Source organism: Anopheles nili, chromosome X, assembly GCF_943737925.1.
Source record: "Anopheles nili chromosome X, idAnoNiliSN_F5_01, whole genome shotgun sequence".
NCBI lineage: Eukaryota > Metazoa > Arthropoda > Insecta > Diptera > Culicidae > Anopheles > Anopheles nili.
In genome coordinates, this window is record NC_071293.1 from 422,465 (window position 1) to 441,437 (window position 18,973).

Consider the following 18,973-nt stretch of genomic DNA (forward strand, 5'->3'; position numbering starts at 1 on the left):
ATTATATTACAGCAAGAAACATCAGGTATGAATCCTTTCACAGGAGCTCTCAATCAAGGTAGAGACATGTAGTCTAACGTATCTAGTACCAACTATCATACTAACACATCATCATTTGCATGCAGTAGTCATACATATTAACATCAAGTAGTTTCATCAATATTCATGGATAATCTGTTATATTTGTTAGAATTTTTTAATTTGGTTTTTTTTGTATTGCGGTATCTGCTATCGAGTAAGTATCGAGAGCATAAAGATCTTTAACTTTCATGCATGTATGATTTGATTTTTATTTTTAAACATCCGCATTAGGACTTTATTGTGCAATATAGGTTATGAGGAACTATCAATATACATTAGTTTCAGAACATTCTTTATGGATAGAGTTTTTAGTTAAGATCAATGTAGCTTATCTGGAAGAATCAATTTAAAAATTTTCGTATTTTAGTTGCGGCTAGCTAGTTTTACACAACTTTAATGTTAAAAGAATTGTCCAAGTTATTTAATTTTGATATATCTTTTAATGAACATGACTAAAACTTTTCTATTTTTTTTAGATAGTTTTTAAAAGCTATTTAGATATTGATTTCACCTACACCTCGTTATATATTCAGATTTTATGCGGTCATTGGATACGACCTTTTCAAATTAGGCATTTGTTTCGAATTTCGAAATGCAGTTGTTCTTGTTTGTTTGGTTATTGATGATTTTAGTGGTATTATTGTTACCGATTTGATTGGTTTATTCATAATAATTTACTCACCTTACATCAACTATTTCCGAGCTCTAAGCGAGGTAAAGGTGAAAAAGTTTCTATTTTTCCACTTTTTCTTACATTCATGATTTTAGTTTTAATATCATCTTCATTATCATCATCATCATCATCATGATCATCATCATCATTATCATCATCATCATCATCATCATTATTATCAGCATCTTCAACATCATCATCCTATCACTCATTCATTTTAGTGGAATACTTAATTCTCATTCTTCAAAACAAGTTAATTATATAATCATAATATTCATAATTTAAAATATATCTCATTTTATAATCTAATATAAGTATTAATATTAATTTTAAACAGTAGATATTGTGCTTTGGGAAATGTAGCTTTTCACTAAATGAGATTTTTTTATAGTATATGCTAAGTGACCTTGCTATATTCTTCATTATAAAGTGTCCATTCTAAGTCATCCTTTGCTCTAAAAAACTATATATAAGAAAATCTGTTAAAATTATGTTTCAACGTAATCTGTTTAAATGAACGACGACGATAAAGATTTAGATTACGTATATGTCACTTATTAGCTACATACGATTACCCAAAATAAATCGACACATTGAATCATGCGAACTGTACCGTAGTGTTTAGCAACGAACTGTAATTAATCAATTAGAAAGAAACAAAATGATCAAAGCATCCTTCATGTAACTGTATGTGAACTCGTTAAACCATTAAGGATTATATTCTCCAGTAAGTATATGTTTGCATGAAGTAAGTAAACATAGCTATTTTTATAAAATTATAAACCTAAACCATATTTTTCAAATGGATATTATTGTGAATATTTATGTACAAGATTATTTAACACTCGTTTATGAATTAATTCGCAAATGAACTCATGTATATCCTCCCTTTAAGCATGTTTGTTAAAGGTTAGAGGAACATATTATCTTCCCTTAGACAAGCAAAATTGCTCATTAATCTCACAATCTGTCATTAAACATAATTGTTAAGCTGCGTAACCTGGAGAGTCATTGGGGTATTCCCAGTTCTTTAGATTGCTTAGACGCTGTGGGATTTTATTTTCATGATCTCGTAAAGACGAAATCGGGGAAATACCAACAATACGGGTTCTTGCCACTCCTGGTTAATGGTCATCCCCAATTAGCATGCTAAGCAGGGACGAATAGCTGGATTCTTGGGTTTATTCTCATGCTTTGAGGATGTTAATAAGGTTTCTTTATCAAAGGGTTTAGTCAGACACCGTATTACCATGCAATCTGTCACTTCACTTTCCGAATAACCTTGAACAAGGAAGATTCAACAACTAAAGCCATGCAGGAACAACATTAGCTATTTTATAATATTTTTGAACAAGAAATATACATATGTGATCAACATAGACAATTTTTTTCATAGTACCTATAAAGCCTATATATTACCTGATCTTTAAACTCGAACCCACTAACTTATGTACATTTTTTTTGTTTCAATTAATTGGCGATAAAGCTGCGAATCAGGTGTCGCTCTTGCAATGAGCCACTGCATAGTCCTATGCATCGTTAGCTTAACCCGAAAAGGAGACCAGTAATTATGAACGTAACGCCCTTAGTCACCGTGAGCTTAATGGAGGATTTGCTTTGCTCTCCTTTTTTGCTCGTTAGATGCTGCTACCTCATTGAAACTGCAGCATAGATAGTGCCATGTGCGTTACTTGGTTCTTGCTAGTTTGCTCACCCACTGGCTCCCCCTTCACATTCCCCTTGGCGGTGCTTTTGTTGTGATTATTTTTTATTATCACCATAACCTCAATGAGGTCCGCTAGCAGTGCTCTAGATGCCCCCAGACAGACTCGTTACATTCGATATGCAGTGGCGGAGAATGGCCGTCGGAGTAGTTCAAAGCCAGATTGAAAAGCGCTACGATATCTTTCGACTACAGTAGAAACTGGATTATTTATTTCCTTCCGCAGCGGGTGTTTCACGAGCTTTAGGATACTTAGGCACACAGACCTGCGGCATTTAGTAAGAACACCTCCACGAACCTTGGGATTTGTGGCTACTAAAGTATCAAACACCAAAGGGCGATCTTATCCACCGATTTATACTCCTTTTGCTTGCACTGCTCTGCACCGTTTTATAAGCATAATACATTAAGTGGCCGCCAATCGGGCGATCTGGTTGGCATAGCCCCTTGGCGACCGGTAGCACCGGTATGTAGGGGCAGCACCATAAAGAAGTCGCTCGGAGACGCGGCTGGCGTTAGCTAACAAATTGGGAACCGGTTTCCGTTTTGATTTTTTGTTAATACCTTCACAATGACTCGCACGTGCACGATCACGGGTAGTCACCCGTTCGCTTGGCTGGTCACGGAGGAAAAGTACAAGCTTACATGGTGTGCTATTTTTAGATACCACGAAAAGGGCGAAAGGAAAATTACTATGGCTGTCCTACGACAGGTACAGTTACACCAATTTCTACGAATATGCAACGGTGGATAAGTTTGATAGAAAATATGTGCGCTGTACTAACTCACTCATGAAATGACTACCTCTTGATACAATGACAAATGATTCTAGCATATTTCTATTGGCCATGAAATATTTTGCATCTTTCCGTTAATTCAACCATTTATTAGCTATAACTGATTAGCGTCTAATGACTGTTACCAATGTAATCTCAAATGACCGACCTTCACCATTTCCTGCACCAGTTTGTTCTTATACATGGCCGAATAGCTTTGAAACCATGCAGATGCTGTTTATGAATCAAATCCCAATTGTTTTTGTCATTAGCATTTACATTGATACCACGAAAAATAAATATTTACTCTTTCTCATTACTGCGACACATTTTTGATGCCTCATGATTAAGCTATTCTTGTCGACCCAAAGACATAAGGCTGATATTGGATTACAGCAAAAAGTCTCATCATCTTTACCGTAATTCTGATATGCGTAGACTTCACGTCTCCGCCTCCGTGATTGAAAACAATTGATTGTACTCTGAGACGCGATCACGTAATGCTTGAGCAGTGCTTATTTGGGTAATAGCCTTGTCACAAGATAATCAATGCCATCCTCTAAATAGAACCTAAATTTATGTTAAAAATGTAAAATAAGTTTACTAATTATTTAATGGAGTAGGAAGTGGTAGCTGCCCCGATGAGAGAGACTCATTGCGATCCGCCTCGGCAGCTTGGAAAAACAATTCAGCGAAAGAAAAAGGCAACCGAGCGCAATGAACAGACGAGAGAGTTATGGAACGAATGAAATGGCATTCCGCCTCCACGATGCAACCGGGGTGTATTTCCTCGTGCCATTGGTACCAACGAGCCCAACCCCACCACTCTTCGAGGTGCCATATGCTATTTCCTCGTGAACTAACGCACGCTCCCTGATAGTATTAGTCTGCAGTTAGTTTGGAACGGAACGTATGCCTAAAGTCGCGAAAATCAGTACCTTTAACGTCACCACATCAGCTTGTTCGATTTTCCGAATTTTTGGGAAAACCGCGTTTATATTTTGCTCCAAAATTCAACCATTTGCAGTGCAACTATTTTCCACTTCGTGCGCAAGCAACGGGTAGCTCAACAGCTGATTGTAGTACGCGAATACAAAAAGAAGGCAGGACCGTAAATACAAAAGAAGAAAGCAAAAACCAACGCCTTAACGGCATCCTTGCACCGGTCAACACGAGCAATATCTGCCCATCACGGTGCATCCTCGACCCTCAGAGGTCGAACGCGCTGGTCACTGCACTGTCGCTTTCAAGGTTATCAGTCGAGAAGCGTCACTAGCGGAACAAGAGCAACATTTGATGCTGGAAACTCCGGCTGCAGCTCTTGGGAGGCTGGACCGAATTGTGTGAATTCCTCATCCGGCAAGTGGCAGCGAATGGTGCAGTGCAAAACTGGCCAGACCAATGCGCCAAAGTGCGACATAGCGCGAGAGAGCGCGAGCGTAAGAACAGACGAAGCCGGAGAGAATCTTGTGCTTGATCATCATCCCTATAAAAGCTCGCGGGCGGATCGCTAGCACATTGCAGAGTAACATCTATCCTTCGAGCGATTAGAAGAACTAAAGTGAGGTCTGTCCTACTCATACTATATCGTGGCGGTCAAAAACGGCGCAAAATGGTGTAAAAATATTTAATATCCACTATCCACTAAAATTATTGCACCCAACAATCAAACGGCCCGTTGACACACCGCTACCACCAGACGCACGTGATCGATCACTAATCTATCATTTAAACAACATAATCAACAGCAGCAGCAACCAACCAGTCAACTGATCAAGTCGATCGTCAAGTATTATCGAGCAATTGTGTTCTGTCGACCCTTGGATTTAAGCACACGAGCAAGGTGTAATATTGCCACTAACAGCAGCAGCTGACAAGCCTTCATCGTGTTAAGTCGTCGGTGGCATTTACTCACAAGCGATGTTGTACCTCGGTTCAATTTGGAGGCTGGTAACAATGGTTACGTTGGCCCTAGTCTTGGCCTTGTTCCAATGTCCAGCGCCCTGCCTGGGATCACCGGTAATGCTCGACAAGCTCTTCGGGTTTGCTGCATACCAGCCCACCTACTCTGGCGGTGGTTACGGCGGTAACCAGTACGCCTACTACGGCGGGGGAGGTGGCAGTGGAAACGGTGCCGGTTTCAGTGGCCATCATCGTGCAACAACGAGCTCTGGACACAAGCGGCAAGCCAAGGGTCGCGATTACAAGGACATCTGTCGGGTGGTAAACCCAGCCCCGTATGCACTACCCGGTCGTGCCCCTTACCCAGCAGCACCATTTTGCCCTTATTAGGAGCAAAATGGCTGTCGAGATATTCGATAGTATCCAAGCTACTGGTTTACACATCCGAGCGCCTGAGAACTCTTTAGGGAAAATGTGCAATGTGTAAATACATTATATATAAGATTCTTCTGCCATTTCTTCTTTTCATCTAGTTTTACGTTAGATAGGAGCTAATCGAAAAAATACATCACCAAAAAACATCAAACTAATGCATAAATAACCTTGATGTACGAAGTTGCAGTAACAAGTATTACCCACTAATACAATGATATCCGAAACAATATTACATCCGAGTGACAAAACAAGGTATCGCTTTGAAGCTAGATTCTGAATGGAAGTATGATAATCAAAATGAAAAACACACGGTAGAAAATTTATTTGTAAACTCTAATGTAGGAGTATGCTGTATTTTTATTGCATACGCATACTCGTACGCACATTTAGTTCATTTTAATTATGTTTTCCGTTAGCCGATAGTTTATGTTTAGTTTCATGTATAGTTCATGTTTTTCAATAGGGAAGTTTATCACAGTCGATGAGAGATACATACACAAAAAACAAAAAGGGGAGGAATAAAGAAAAAATCTCATCATCTTCGTCTACATCTTGCGACATATGGGACTCCCTACTATTCACACAAACAATCGCACGGTAGCTTCGGCATTTTGTTGGCTGGCCACGGGAGGTAGCCGGCCGACTTAAATACCCAGTAGTCATAAGATACCTTGCAGACGAGCGCTACCAACAAAAGGATCTCGGTAGCGATTAGATAGTAAATGTAGTCCGTCCAGTCGTGTTGAGACTGACAAAGCTTACTCTCTTGGATAGTGACGAGCTGCGGCAGATTGGTGTTTCCCTCGCAGAAAATGTATTCGTGATCGGGCACTTGAGCTTTCCGACTGAGTAACCAATTCTTAAATCCTTTGGCGGCGTTGCAATCGCACGTCATAGGGTTTCCCTCGAGAAATATGTATGAGCCGAGGTCGAGTGACTTGGTAAAAATGTACGATTGAACGGTCTTCAGCTTGTTACGCCGGATTGAGAACATCGTAAAGCGAGAGATAAAATCCATGCCTTCGAGATCGCTTAGCGAACTTATTTGGTTATCATCAGCATGCAGTCGTAGCAAAGATTGATAAGGCGGTGTATTGAGAGCTTCGAGGTTGGTTATCTAAGGAGGCGATATAGTTAAAAAGATTAATTTTCCAGCTCCGTGGTGCTAACCCGAGTCTTCAACTCACATTATTGTTAGAAATGTTCAGAGTTACCGTGCCAGCCGGTAGACGGTCGGGAAATTTGGTCAATCCAAGACCAGTGCAGGCTACGCGAGTAGTGATCGTCTTACGCTCCGTGTTATTAAGATCAAAATTCAACCGGTCCAGCTCACAGGTACAATTTTCCGGGCATTCGTCCTGTACACGCTGTATCGTCTCGAGCTGATGCAGCGGTAGGCTATCTGTCGAGTTAAACCAATTGAATGTTCGATTCGTGAGACAAAACGTGGACTCGGGATCCTTAAATTTGACGCCACTCTTTAACGACTCGAGCAGTGATTTGCAAAGCATACCGACGTTGCCACTGCAACAAAACAGGATTGTTATACTACAGAATACTATAACGAAAATCTTTAAACGCTCACCGAATATCCAGGCGGAATTTCCCATTAGTGGAAGGTATGGTCGATAAATTGTTGTATGACAGATCTAACATGGTAAGGTTACGCAGCTCGCGGAACGCTCGTTGTTCGATTTCGCTGATATTATTGTTCGATATGTTTAAGCACACCGGTGAAGAGAAACGCGCAAACGATCTGCTGATGCGCTGGATCGTTCCATCAGTAATGGCTAGGGACAACAGCGTCTTGATGTAGCGGTTAGACTCGTTCAACGCCAAATCACGTACGGTCACATTGCGCATGTGTAAATACTTCCAATTTACTGTCTCAGGTGCATTTGTGACACACCCAATCGCTTTGTTGATGTCGGTTACGTTGCAACAGAATAACGCGGCTGGAATCAGTGGATCGACGCTGCACTCACAATCTCCTCTTCTTTCAGCGCACAACTCCTCATGCGCATGGTAACATTCAATCAGCGGTGTCAAAGGGACAGACCGCGTGTTGCTGGAAGTAGATGAAACCGGTGGTAGTCCAACATTTGCTACGGTACTTGTACTCGTTGTGGTCGACGTCGTAGTACTCGAACTTGAAGAACTAGACGTCGTCGTTGATGTGGTTGTTGACGAGGTTGTTGACGTGGAACTTGTAGTTGTTGAACCACCGATATCGTTTATAGCCAGAACACCGCCAACGGTAGCTGAAGGCGTAACTGCCAAACTGATCGACGGAGTAATCGATACTGAAGACGAGGGCTCTGTAATTCCAAGAACGTTGCTTCCTCCGCTTGATTGATGGTCGCCATCCAATGGAGGAAGGTTAATACCTAATAATCCAGCGCTTTCGAGAATGCCGGTAGACACAGGTGGATCACCTGCGCCAATATGCATAGGAGTTGTCTGATCTGCTGATTGTATCAACAATGGCGGTAAATCTGTGAGCAGAATGTTCGAACTAGCTACATTATCGCCAACTATGCGACCAGCGACAAGAAATGACATATTCTGCGTAACAATGCTTACAAACAGCAGAATAAAGATTGCATGGCTTTGGCGATATTTTGTCCTAAGTATCTGTAAGCAGATGCAAGAAATATTCCCAACAGAATGTATTGAAGAAATTAATATTCATTTATTATTATTATTTAATCATTTATTATTATTTACATGCAATTAGAGGCATGGGGTTAGAGGAAACAGATAAAATGCGAAAAGTAGTGATCAAAAACAGCTTCAAAACCCGAACTATTAGGGCGCTCTAAATAGGTCTGAAATTGAAGTAGCAGCTTTCACAAATATTACGAACACATTATCATTAGTTTTACGGATAATTATAGTTCATTTGAGCCACTAATAGAAATTTGCCAGAGAAAAAAATGCTCTTTTTAGTTCAAACAGCTTTTTCAATGATTCTAGCATGAATAAATGAACTAGCAGAGTCAATACACGCGCCAATTAAAGAGCAATAAAATCCACCCACTTGTTTGCTTATTCTTTCAAAATTAGCTATGATGGCTTTCCGCAGACCACACTGCACGGCGCACAATCAATTAAACCACCCTAAGCCCCTTGTAAAAAATGGGGGCAGATAAATATTGCTTTGTTTATCCTTTAATTACCGAGTGCGAAAAAGCGCGAGGGCGGTTCGATAGATCTGGGTGTGTTCCACAACACCTTACACGCTCAAAGCATAAAGACGCAGCGCGTGGATTGGTAGGTCAGGTAGTTCAGCCGATGCTTTTTACAGTCACCGGACTCCACCTGTCGCGTGCCATTTCATTTGAGCGATGCTAAATGGCGCTAATTCCGCGTCCAATAGCGACAATAACCTATTTGTGCTCAGCTATGGCGGTGGTTATTTATCTAACCTTTTCCATAATTATTCGTTAAGTTATATTATCAATATCTCAACGCCAGTTTCACCGCATTGAGAATGGAGTAAATAAAAAATACTTACCGTACGCATTCTATGATCAGTCGATAATTAGAGCCGTTTTAAAAAAAGACTAATGCCGCATCACAACAAGATATATGTGCGCTGGGGATAATATTTCGAACCCAATACCCTGTTCAGGTAAAGGGAGAACGAAATAGGCGAGATTTAGAATTGAGAAGTTCTAGCTTTTTCTGATTTGCAGCTCCAAATACTTACTCAAATTTAGATACAAGAAGATGAGACGTTCTCTTTGGTTGAATAGAAAATAATTGATTTGATAACTGTTGAATGTTGGATGGCTGTAGAAATTGTGAAATTTCTTCAAAAAAAATTTACTCACATAAAATTAATGAAACAACAACAACCTGTCTTGATCAGCTTTGACAGATCAGTGGAGACTGCAGCTCGCTAGATGCATTCGAGAATAGACGAACACATATATGCGATCGCGACGCACTTGCTTCGATTTTACGCAGGGGTGTAAAACAGTCATCAGCAAAGTACAGAGTAAAGAAATTGATCTTTTCTGGGTTGATCGTCTTATGAATGTCAAAGCAATAACAAGTCTAAAAATAGTTTTAAACAATCATACATCATTAATTTAAAAGCACATAGAGTGCAACGTTTAAAAATGTAAAAATGAGATCGTGATATTTGACACCTCCACAATGAAAAGTTAGAAAGACCTTTTAGGAACGTAAAAGATCATGATCAACAGTAGATACTCACGATAAGAACTACTGATAACTTAGAAGCTAAATAGTTCATTAAATTTAATGCTGTATTCTTCCAGCTAGTTCAACAAAACAGGCTTCAATTCCATTTCAACAGTATAGCGGAGCACTAACGGATCCAACTTGAACAATACGAAATAAAATAACGCAGTTAATTTAAGGGATACTTTGAATGTGTTTTTTTCGATAAATAAAAAAATTCACGGGTTGATTAAATACACACACTGAGCGATGATAAATATCGGAACAATTCCGCTTGTTCTATATCTTCTCCCGTGCGAACGCGGCGACATCCGCGAACAGAATGCCAACGGACACCGGATTCTGTTGTTAACTGTAGCTTATCGATCCATACTCATCCAGTCTCGGTTGCGAGTGACCAGGTTAATATTTGCTTCTTTTTTCTTCAATACTATGGAAACATATTTAGCTATTTCACGGTGAAAGGGAATCATTTCATATGAAATATTGACTTTGAGCAGCTTTTCTCTTTTGAATTGCATCACATCGAGATACGTAAATTTGCATCTATCGTAAAGTTTCTATAATTCTCGAAGAAACATTTACATTCAATAAATAATATTTACTAAATCTTCACAATCAAAACCAGTTTAACTTAATTTATTTATTTGTTTTTAAACATTCATTAAGGACATGGAATGACTATGTTGCCGCGTATTATACGATATTTCATTTTGTCGTGCCATATTATCATTTATATTCAATCTTGACAAATCTTATTATAATAAATCTTGACAAATAGTTCTTATAGCCTGTCTTAATTCTGTCTATTGAGGAAAACACCGTCAGATTTCACTTGATAATTAACATGCGCCAAACTATCATGATCACCATCTCATTCTGATAAACGTGATCATGAAATCATACCTAATTCAGATACAGGTTATCATGTATTAATAAATTCAGTGTAATGTCGTTCTCAGGTTCTGGAACCATAAAACATGTTATTCATCGAAAACATTTGGTATATTTTGATGCCATATTCTACATTTTTATGTTAAAACATCATTTTACTTTACATTTTGACATATAACGACTGGCTCACCTTGCGATCTGACAAGTAAAGGGCATGAGTGTCCTTTACAGCGTAGATAACTCATGTGTTTATTTTGAAATAACAGAGAATGTTCGTGATATTTTTATCAAAAATCGTGAATAAAGATGGTGTTTATTGTATGTTACTTAAACATGCAGAAGGTATGTTTTAATAAGCATTAATGGAAAGCCCATCAATCTATCAACAATTCTGCGTCGGGACAAAACCCCTGCTACATTCCATAAACGATCAACCAAAAGCAGGGTTGGTTCGCGGTTTTTCCTAATCCAGCCATGAGTCCGTGAATTTCCTCAAATGGCAATCAGAACGATCAACACCTATATGTTATGGCGTAAAACCTCACTGGCTCGTCATCAATAGCCCATTTTAGTGGCGAATGCAGCTTTACAGCTCAAAGTCTCTTATAAAAATCATCGAACGACAACAATCAATAGACCATTTCGTGCCGGAGTATCCGTGATACAGGTAAAGCATTTTTTGATTTGTACTTTGACAATATTTTCTTATGACATTCCCGCACACTCCTCTTGTTTTCTACCAATTCTATAGAAAGATGGCGTCACCAGTGCAGCCAGAAGAGTTGCGTGCCTCTGAAACAGATGGTTCGAAACTCACAACAATGGTCGAACATCAACTAGTCTATTTCACTCGCACAGACGAGCCCTGTCATGAAGTTTCCAGCTGGGACATTGTTTTAACTACTTTGTCTATATTGTTTCGGCTCATTAGTATCAGTTTAACCCTTCTGCTCGCCTATGAATACTACAAGAATGGAAGGACGATTTACTGCGGGATTACATTAGTTGGACTCGTCATACCAGCCATCATCACCGCTTTGTTGAGTCTGTTGATGTACCTCGACGATACGCGTCGAATGCGCCGAGAAGTGCAACCTGTTTGCAACACATGCCTGTGCGTTGTAATCGTACCATTTTTCTGTAGGTACTGGCATTCATTACGCCTTTCGTACACCTGTTATAAGGCAAAGCGGCGACAAGACTTGGTTGTTCAGAAACGTACATATGAACTACTGGTGCAAGAAGACAGTGATGTCGCTCTTCTGCGCATTTTCGAATGTTTGCTTGAAGTGACGTTACAAAAGATCCTGCAGCTTACCATAGTTCTTTCAACGGGGCCTATCACTGTGCTGCAAATGCTTGCAATCGTCAGCGCGATGGGAAGTATTGCCTGGTGTATGGCGTCTTACTATCGCTGTGTGCGATTTGCTCGTTTGGACAAACGCCACATCCCATGGTCTGGTACTATTGTTCAGATCGCATGGCAATTTGCTGTTACGGTAGCGCGCGTTCTCGCCATTGCAACGGTAGCTAGCGTGTTTCCTTTATACTCTGTTCTTGCATGTACCATCCATGCCCTTGTGATGACAATATGGGTATTCGTTTACGAACGTCCCAGCTTTTGTGGTGTCTCTGTTGGGCAACGTGTTTTGTTGTCTTTTGCCTTCGGTACAGTGTTCATTTTTAATTATATTCCGTTACAAGAAGGGCCGACACGTTTGCGCTATACTATGTTTTACGCATTATGCTTTCTTGAAACGATTGCATGTGGAATACTGTATTTGATATTCGTGAATAATCCCACAATACAGCAATCGACTCTCTGGACCGCAGTTCTGTGCTCTTTTCCGACTTTTACGTTTGCGATCGGTATATGTTTGATGGTATTATTTTACAAATACTGTCATCCAAATATCACCTCCCGCCAATTAGAACCACATTTAACAGAGTAATTTGTAATTTTAGTTAAAACGAGAGTTAAGATCCTGACTTTTAACAAAGAATTATAATTAAAATTATATATTAAAGTGAAGAATCAAGCTCAACTCAAAGACTGATTAGATTATTGTCATAACGATGTTTTTCTCCTAGGTACATTTAGTTATACGTCAATACATAAAAGCATTGTTCTTGTACATACATTATTAAATTATTTGTCTTAATCTGATCTTAATCTTACTACATAAGTTAATATTGTGAAATGTTATGAAATATGTAATAAAAAGAACGTTGTGTTATGGGCTGTTACCGAAGCCTCTATAAGGTAATCATAAGATTCGATACTCAATATGTTTTCTACTCAACACGTTCCCTACATATCATAAAATATTGTCTATCGCAATCCTGGCTGAATGGGTAATACCAACTCCCTCGGGAATGCTTGGCTTGAGGGGATAATATAATAAACGGTGCCAGAGCGTGATTCAGATAAGAAAAAATATTTTGCCAACAGATTTAGTTTTAACAATCCAACGAAACAATTTCAAATCTGTGGTGATCTACAATCTGATCAAAGCAGAAGTGAAAATCAAATCCATCCGACCGGTGGTAATAAAGCCAACTTAACGACAAGCTCCAAGAGTTGTCCAATAACCTCTGTATAGTGCAGCTAAGATATACACCACTCATCTCCCCGGGTGGGCTGGATATGTCAATAGAATGACCCCAACCGACATAGTTCGCGAAGGCCGTCCGCATGGGCAATGGAGGGGTGTTATGCTGAAATTGAAATGGGTCAATGGCGTTGATGCCATCCCCAAAATCCTGAAATTCGTGATAAACAGACGGTAGTCTGGCGTCTGTTTATCAGGTAAAACAGCAAAGCAAACAGGTTCTGTAACAATTATACAGGTTCTTCGTGAAAAAACGTAAAATAATTGTACCGGTTGCTAGATAAGAAAGTAACAGCATTCGCAGTATTTCTACATGATATACTATATAGATAATCTTGATAGTAGAATCAATAGCGATATAATATACCTTCCCGTTCTATTAAAATATGAAATGATTCTTCCTTAATGTCGAACAAGTCATCTGTTTCCTATTTTATAGAGTTTATGTGATAAGATGAGTAAATGCAAAAGGAAACAAAATATTTCCTTCATGCAACTGTAAATTGGATTCGAAATCCGTTTGCTACAGTTTATGCTATTAGACTCAGTACTTCGTATCTAATTCGTGCATATTTATGAATAATTTAGAAACGTGTTTTGCATACAATATTTTTTGTCTCCGAGAAAGATGCAACATATATTAAAATATATTGAATCAATGGAAGAATAGATTTATTTAGTAATATACAATACAACGTTTATAAAGTCAGTGTAGCCTGGCCGTACAAAAACATGATGTCAATCTGATGGACTGTGTTTATCAAGAAACGTCAAAACATTGAAAGAACATCGTACATAAATCATAAAAGTTTCGGAAATTTGCCGCCTAGATCGTGAAAATCTGTAAAATATGTTGCAACACACAGTGAAGTTTGGAAAACATCTGCGTACTATTGCGACAGTTACTTGTAATCGTTTGCTGTAAATTTTCCAATTAAAAAAAGTGCTAAAATAATCCAACCTTAGATATTCTTTGCCCAACTAGTATAATCAATATTTAATTCAATTTTTTATTCACAGAAATGTTTCTACAAATAACGCATCCTACAGTACCATGGCCCTGATACGTAATAAAAATGTAGTACTTAAATGTAAGGAAAGGAATCTTCTTCACAACGTGAAGCGTTTTATGTTTATTCAAACACAAGACACTCCAAATCCTGACAGCCTGAAATTCCTACCTGGAGTGGCCGTACTAGAAAAGGGACAAACAATGGATTTTCCGTCTGTTTCAACAGCACAGTGCAGCCCACTAGCAAAATTGCTCTTTCGCATAGAAGGGGTTAGATCAGTGTTCTTTGGTAGCGATTTTGTAACCATTTCGAAGCAAGAAGATGCTGAGTGGCGCATCATAAAGCCCGAGGTGTTTGCCGTTATCATGGATTTCTTCGCGTCTGGACTTCCGATTGTGACTGATGCGAAGCCTAACCCCGATACGCAGATTAACGAAGATGACGATGAAACAGTACAGATGATCAAAGAGCTTCTTGATACGCGCATTCGACCGACAGTGCAAGAAGACGGTGGTGATATTATCTTCATGGGTTTTGACGATGGCATTGTTAAGCTCAAGATGCAAGGATCCTGCTCATCCTGTCCAAGTTCGATTGTGACGCTCAAGAACGGAGTACAGAACATGTTACAATTCTACATACCGGAAGTAGTCTCAGTGGAACAAGTGACAGACGAAGTAGACAAAATCACAGAACAAGAATTTTCTCGGTTAGAAAAACAGATTCGGCAGAAAGATGAACCATCGGTAGACAAAAACGTCAAAGATTAAAGAAGTTATTTAGCTTTTGTTTTTGATTGTTAGACTGATGCTGTTTGCAGCCACGTAATCTAAATAAAATTTGTTGCAATTAAACCAATTAATTGTTTTGTTGTACTGGATTCGTTGCTAGAGCAATTGCTATTTGCATTAAAAGGCTCAAAGAACAAGACGACAAGGAGCCAGCAAACAATTATTTAACATAATCGTAATCTTCTGAAACTAATCTTGTAAACGAAATAGGATTAAAAAAATAAAATGTCCGAATTAAAATAAACGATAACCTCCGATAGCGAAAACCACATTTATTTTCTGCGACGCAAAATAACAATGGCTATGGGACAAATAATGTGACATCAATCCACTTACTTTTGTTGCACTTCTTCCGATCATAAGCCTTAACGTTGCAATTATCTACTTTGCTCTTTCACTCCTGCAATAGTGAACGCAAGGGCCTACGCAAGGGGCGTGCCAAACAGCAATGATCGATCGCCAGGAACACTTTCGATTTGGTTCCAAGAACGTTTAGAGACTAACATAGTCTATACACGTGATTCTTTATTCAATACTATGACACCTTCTGTGGCACCAATATAACACATTTTACGTTATGCAAAAATCACTTATTTCTGTGACGTTTTTAAACGGTTAGTGTTCCATAAGCTACTTTCAGTAATTTACCTATCATATAAAAAATATTTACTCAAAAAGGACGCAGTTTGCAACTGATTCACGTGAAGGAAAGCCGGTTTGGTTCTGTTGCAAGGGAAATATTTTATTCTGTACGCAATCGTTTTGTGAATTGGTTATAAGGACAATCATCAATATCCTCGCTGTCGTCGTTTTCCGTTAAATTTACATGTGTTTTATACATTATTCGTTCTAGATGCAAACTATTGCTCATTTCTTGATCGTCCTCTTGTTCGTTTATTGTTTGATATATATTAGAGCTGGAAATTGGATTATAATGTTCTCCATCAAGAATGGCAGCCTTGTGATGCTCTTTTTGTATTCGATCTGCTTCATTCATTATCACATTAAATCGAATATCCCTCGCATCGGGTTGTAGAGATCTTATGAACTGCGCTAGTTCATTGTAGCTCGCATGCGCGGAGTAGCAAACGTAGAAAAGCCTATCGCTTTGCTTCCAGCAAGGCTCATGTCGCTGCAACCCGCGCCATCGAAGGGCGGACGGCCGAATCGTTCGTATGAAAATTGTTTCATCCTCATTTTCCGTAATTTTTCGACATGGTAGTCCTCGCTGTGGCTGCAGGATGCCGTTACAAGCATGAATACGGGCTGCGTTGTCGTTAGTCAATATCTCGTTCAAAGCTAAAAAATGCATATACGGGCCTCGTTGGCTTTCGTTGATATGAATTTTTTCGTGCAACTGTTCATACAACTGCTGAAATAAATCTTCCGAACCATAATTTGCAGGAAGCCACAATGACACAATGTTCCTTTTATTCGCTGCCAACCATTCAGAGCATAAAGATACTATTTGACGCGTGCTCTCATCTCGAGATGGAAAGTAGGCATACTCGCTATTAAGAAAGGTCGAATCGAGGTATACCACCAGTGGCCGGATGTGAGCTTGTTGCATTGTGAAGCGTGTTTGTTCTGTTAAGCGAAAATCACCGGTATACAGCACTCGGATGCTTTTCGTTTCAAAGTAAAACATAACTGATCCCGGGCAGTGCTCTGCGGGAACTGTACGTACATACAGCTCATATTTTTCCTCACCTGACAGAGGATTGATCGTCAAAGCCAGCTGTTCTCTGGCCGACAACGAACGCACGATATTCGCATGTACAGGATAACGATGTCTGATGAGTACGGAAGACACGGGGCTTAGATACAATGGCCCTGGAAGCGGCGCATCTAGCGCTAGTCCTCGCATATGATCCGCGTGGCAGTGCGACAGAAAAAATACGTGCCCTTTACTCCGAGCATGTTCTTCAAAGCAATCGATAGCAATTCCGGGAAGTTCAGGGATATATCCCGAAAATGTACTCATTTGGAGACAAACGTTGCTGTACCACGGAACTTGAATCAAAATAATAACATTCAAACAGATCAGAAGGCAACTTGACGTTGACAGATCCCTGCATAGCTACATCCGAGAAAATTTGGAGCTGAGGTGCTTAACATTTGATCTCATTTCAACACTTAAAAATCTAATTTTTTACATACATTGATTACCCTAACTGTAATAAGACCAGCTAGTATTCTATATTAAATATTGCAGTGTTAATTAATAAAGTAATATATTATACAATTCCTAGGTAGTTTTAAAAACTGTTTAATGTTAATTATATAGACAATTAGGAAAAAAACATGCCGCTTAATATTTAAAATATTTTTAAATAATGTCACAGATGACGCCTAATTTATATATATATATATATATATATATATATATATATATATATATATATATATATATATGTATATGTATATATATATATATATATATATATATATATATATATATGTATATGTATATGTATGTATATATATATATATATATATATATATATATATATATATATATATATATATATATATATATATATATATATATATATATATATATATATATATATATATATATATATATATATATATATATATATATATGCTTATGCTTTTAAACAATTTGAACAGACGTTCAAAATCGTATGCTGCAATGAGAAGGTTACCTCTTAGTGATCTGTAACAACAGACAAAAACAGACCACAGCAAACGATTTAAAATGTTCTGCAAATTTTTACGAGGATAGTCACGCGGATTCTAAACATAATCTCCAACGTTACCTTGCTTTAAATATAGACGAAAAACATGATACCTACATCATAATTTGAATTTGAACAATATTAATTGGGTAGATAATTCTTTTTAATTTTATCTCATAACCATTTGTTTTTACTGATGATTTTTTCTATAATATATATAAATCAATATTCTTCGAAATGTAAAGAGAGGCGCCTTGAATATCGATGCTGACCTATATTTCATCCTGAAATGTTTTTCTCAGAGTGTTGAAATCAACACGATAAACCTAACAACCCACAGAAACGCCAAAATGTATTCCGAAGATCTTAAGATATTAAAAGTTGTTTTCCCAGTTACCACCTCGGAACATTCAGCGAAAAAAATTACTTTTGCCGTAGCAGGATACGCAAAAATTCAGTTTCTTATTAGCTTCCAATTGGAAGACAGCAGATGCAAGAATTTACGTTTCTATTTTGGCGTAACAACACTGAGTAAGAAAAAAGATATCCCCTCCATTTTTGGATATGCCTAGCATATCGTGCGGTGAAACGGTACCGTTGAATCATAGCATTGCTGCGAGTGTGTCGCGAAGCTTCACGAGTCCCACGTCGAATGCCGTTGATCAGTGGTGAAAGTGCGCGTTATAAATTAGCACATCTTCAATCAATATAACCCTGTGAATTACTGCGAAGTGGGAATTTAGATAAATGGATGACGATTCTGCTTAAGACTAAATATAAGTGATTAAGAGTAAAGATAAAAATTGGAAGTGAACCGAGAAACGGCAGCCAAACAAAACGGGACTGCTCGGACGGCCGGTGCAATAAATAGAAAAGCAAAAATCGAAGCACGAACAAACATATCCTTAAAAATATAGGTAATAGATCCTGTTAAAATGTTTGCGTCTATGTACACGTTACCTTAGCGACCCTCATTGACATAGAAGCCGATGGCAGAGAGATAGCTCGATAGAGAGAAGACGGCTCTGACATCGGACGTATATGCGTCTCTGTGGAATGTATCCTACGCGTAGCAGTGTTTGCAAAAGAGCTGAATTTTCGCTGCTTTTCCGTGCTTTCATCTTGCAGCGTGCGAGTGTTTGCTTCAACAACCTGCGGT

At 38.6% G+C, this 18,973-nt stretch overlaps 5 protein-coding genes across 6 annotated transcripts; 3 read left to right on the plus strand and 2 right to left on the minus strand.

Moving 5' to 3' along the window:
• Window positions 1-5,173: 5,173 nt before the first annotated feature.
• Window positions 5,174-5,545, plus strand: LOC128729187 (uncharacterized). The gene has a single exon (XM_053822842.1). It carries the CDS (start codon window positions 5,174-5,176, stop codon window positions 5,543-5,545), a length of 372 nt encoding a protein of 123 aa, XP_053678817.1.
• A 376-nt stretch (window positions 5,546-5,921) lies between these two features.
• Window positions 5,922-8,152, minus strand: LOC128728679 (protein halfway). The gene is made up of 3 exons (XM_053822314.1): window positions 7,176-8,152; window positions 6,778-7,114; window positions 5,922-6,707 (listed from the first exon to the last, which is right to left on the minus strand). Exons 1-3 carry the CDS (start codon window positions 8,150-8,152, stop codon window positions 6,165-6,167), a joined length of 1,857 nt encoding a protein of 618 aa, XP_053678289.1. The 3' UTR covers window positions 5,922-6,164.
• Window positions 8,153-11,451: 3,299 nt separating this feature from the next.
• LOC128729101 (XK-related protein 6) lies at window positions 11,452-12,648 on the plus strand. The gene has a single exon (XM_053822752.1). The coding sequence runs from the start codon at window positions 11,452-11,454 to the stop codon at window positions 12,646-12,648; it is 1,197 nt and encodes a 398-aa protein (XP_053678727.1).
• A 1,474-nt stretch (window positions 12,649-14,122) lies between these two features.
• Window positions 14,123-15,139, plus strand: LOC128728769 (NFU1 iron-sulfur cluster scaffold homolog, mitochondrial-like). Of its 2 annotated transcripts, none has more exons than XM_053822413.1 (2): window positions 14,123-14,229; window positions 14,329-15,139. In XM_053822413.1, exons 1-2 carry the CDS (start codon window positions 14,159-14,161, stop codon window positions 15,089-15,091), a joined length of 834 nt encoding a protein of 277 aa, XP_053678388.1. In that variant the 5' UTR covers window positions 14,123-14,158; the 3' UTR covers window positions 15,092-15,139. The 2 variants fall into 2 exon arrangements, with proteins under 2 accessions (XP_053678388.1, XP_053678389.1); XM_053822414.1 differs by lacking the exon at window positions 14,123-14,229 and adding an exon at window positions 14,236-14,251.
• A 715-nt stretch (window positions 15,140-15,854) lies between these two features.
• LOC128728311 (protein artemis-like) lies at window positions 15,855-17,096 on the minus strand. Its single transcript, XM_053821930.1, has one exon. The coding sequence runs from the start codon at window positions 17,094-17,096 to the stop codon at window positions 15,855-15,857; it is 1,242 nt and encodes a 413-aa protein (XP_053677905.1).
• Window positions 17,097-18,973: the final 1,877 nt, after the last annotated feature.

Bases quoted from the DNA above. Each gene is read 5' to 3' on its own strand.
- LOC128729187 (XM_053822842.1), top strand. From the start codon at position 5,174: ATGTTGTACCTCGGTTCAATTTGGAGGCTGGTAACAATGGTTACGTTG.
- LOC128728679 (XM_053822314.1), bottom strand. From the start codon at position 8,152: ATGTCATTTCTTGTCGCTGGTCGCATAGTTGGCGATAATGTAGCTAGT. The intron at 7,115-7,175 runs GTGAGCGTTTAA...GTTTTGTTGCAG, and splicing joins AAATTCCGCCTGGATATTCG to TGGCAACGTCGGTATGCTTT. The intron at 6,708-6,777 runs GTGAGTTGAAGA...TCGCCTCCTTAG, and splicing joins TGAACATTTCTAACAATAAT to ATAACCAACCTCGAAGCTCT.
- LOC128729101 (XM_053822752.1), top strand. From the start codon at position 11,452: ATGGCGTCACCAGTGCAGCCAGAAGAGTTGCGTGCCTCTGAAACAGAT.
- LOC128728769 (XM_053822413.1), top strand. From the start codon at position 14,159: ATGTTGCAACACACAGTGAAGTTTGGAAAACATCTGCGTACTATTGCG. The intron at 14,230-14,328 runs GTAAATTTTCCA...TTTTATTCACAG, and splicing joins GTTACTTGTAATCGTTTGCT to AAATGTTTCTACAAATAACG.
- LOC128728311 (XM_053821930.1), bottom strand. From the start codon at position 17,096: ATGAGTACATTTTCGGGATATATCCCTGAACTTCCCGGAATTGCTATC.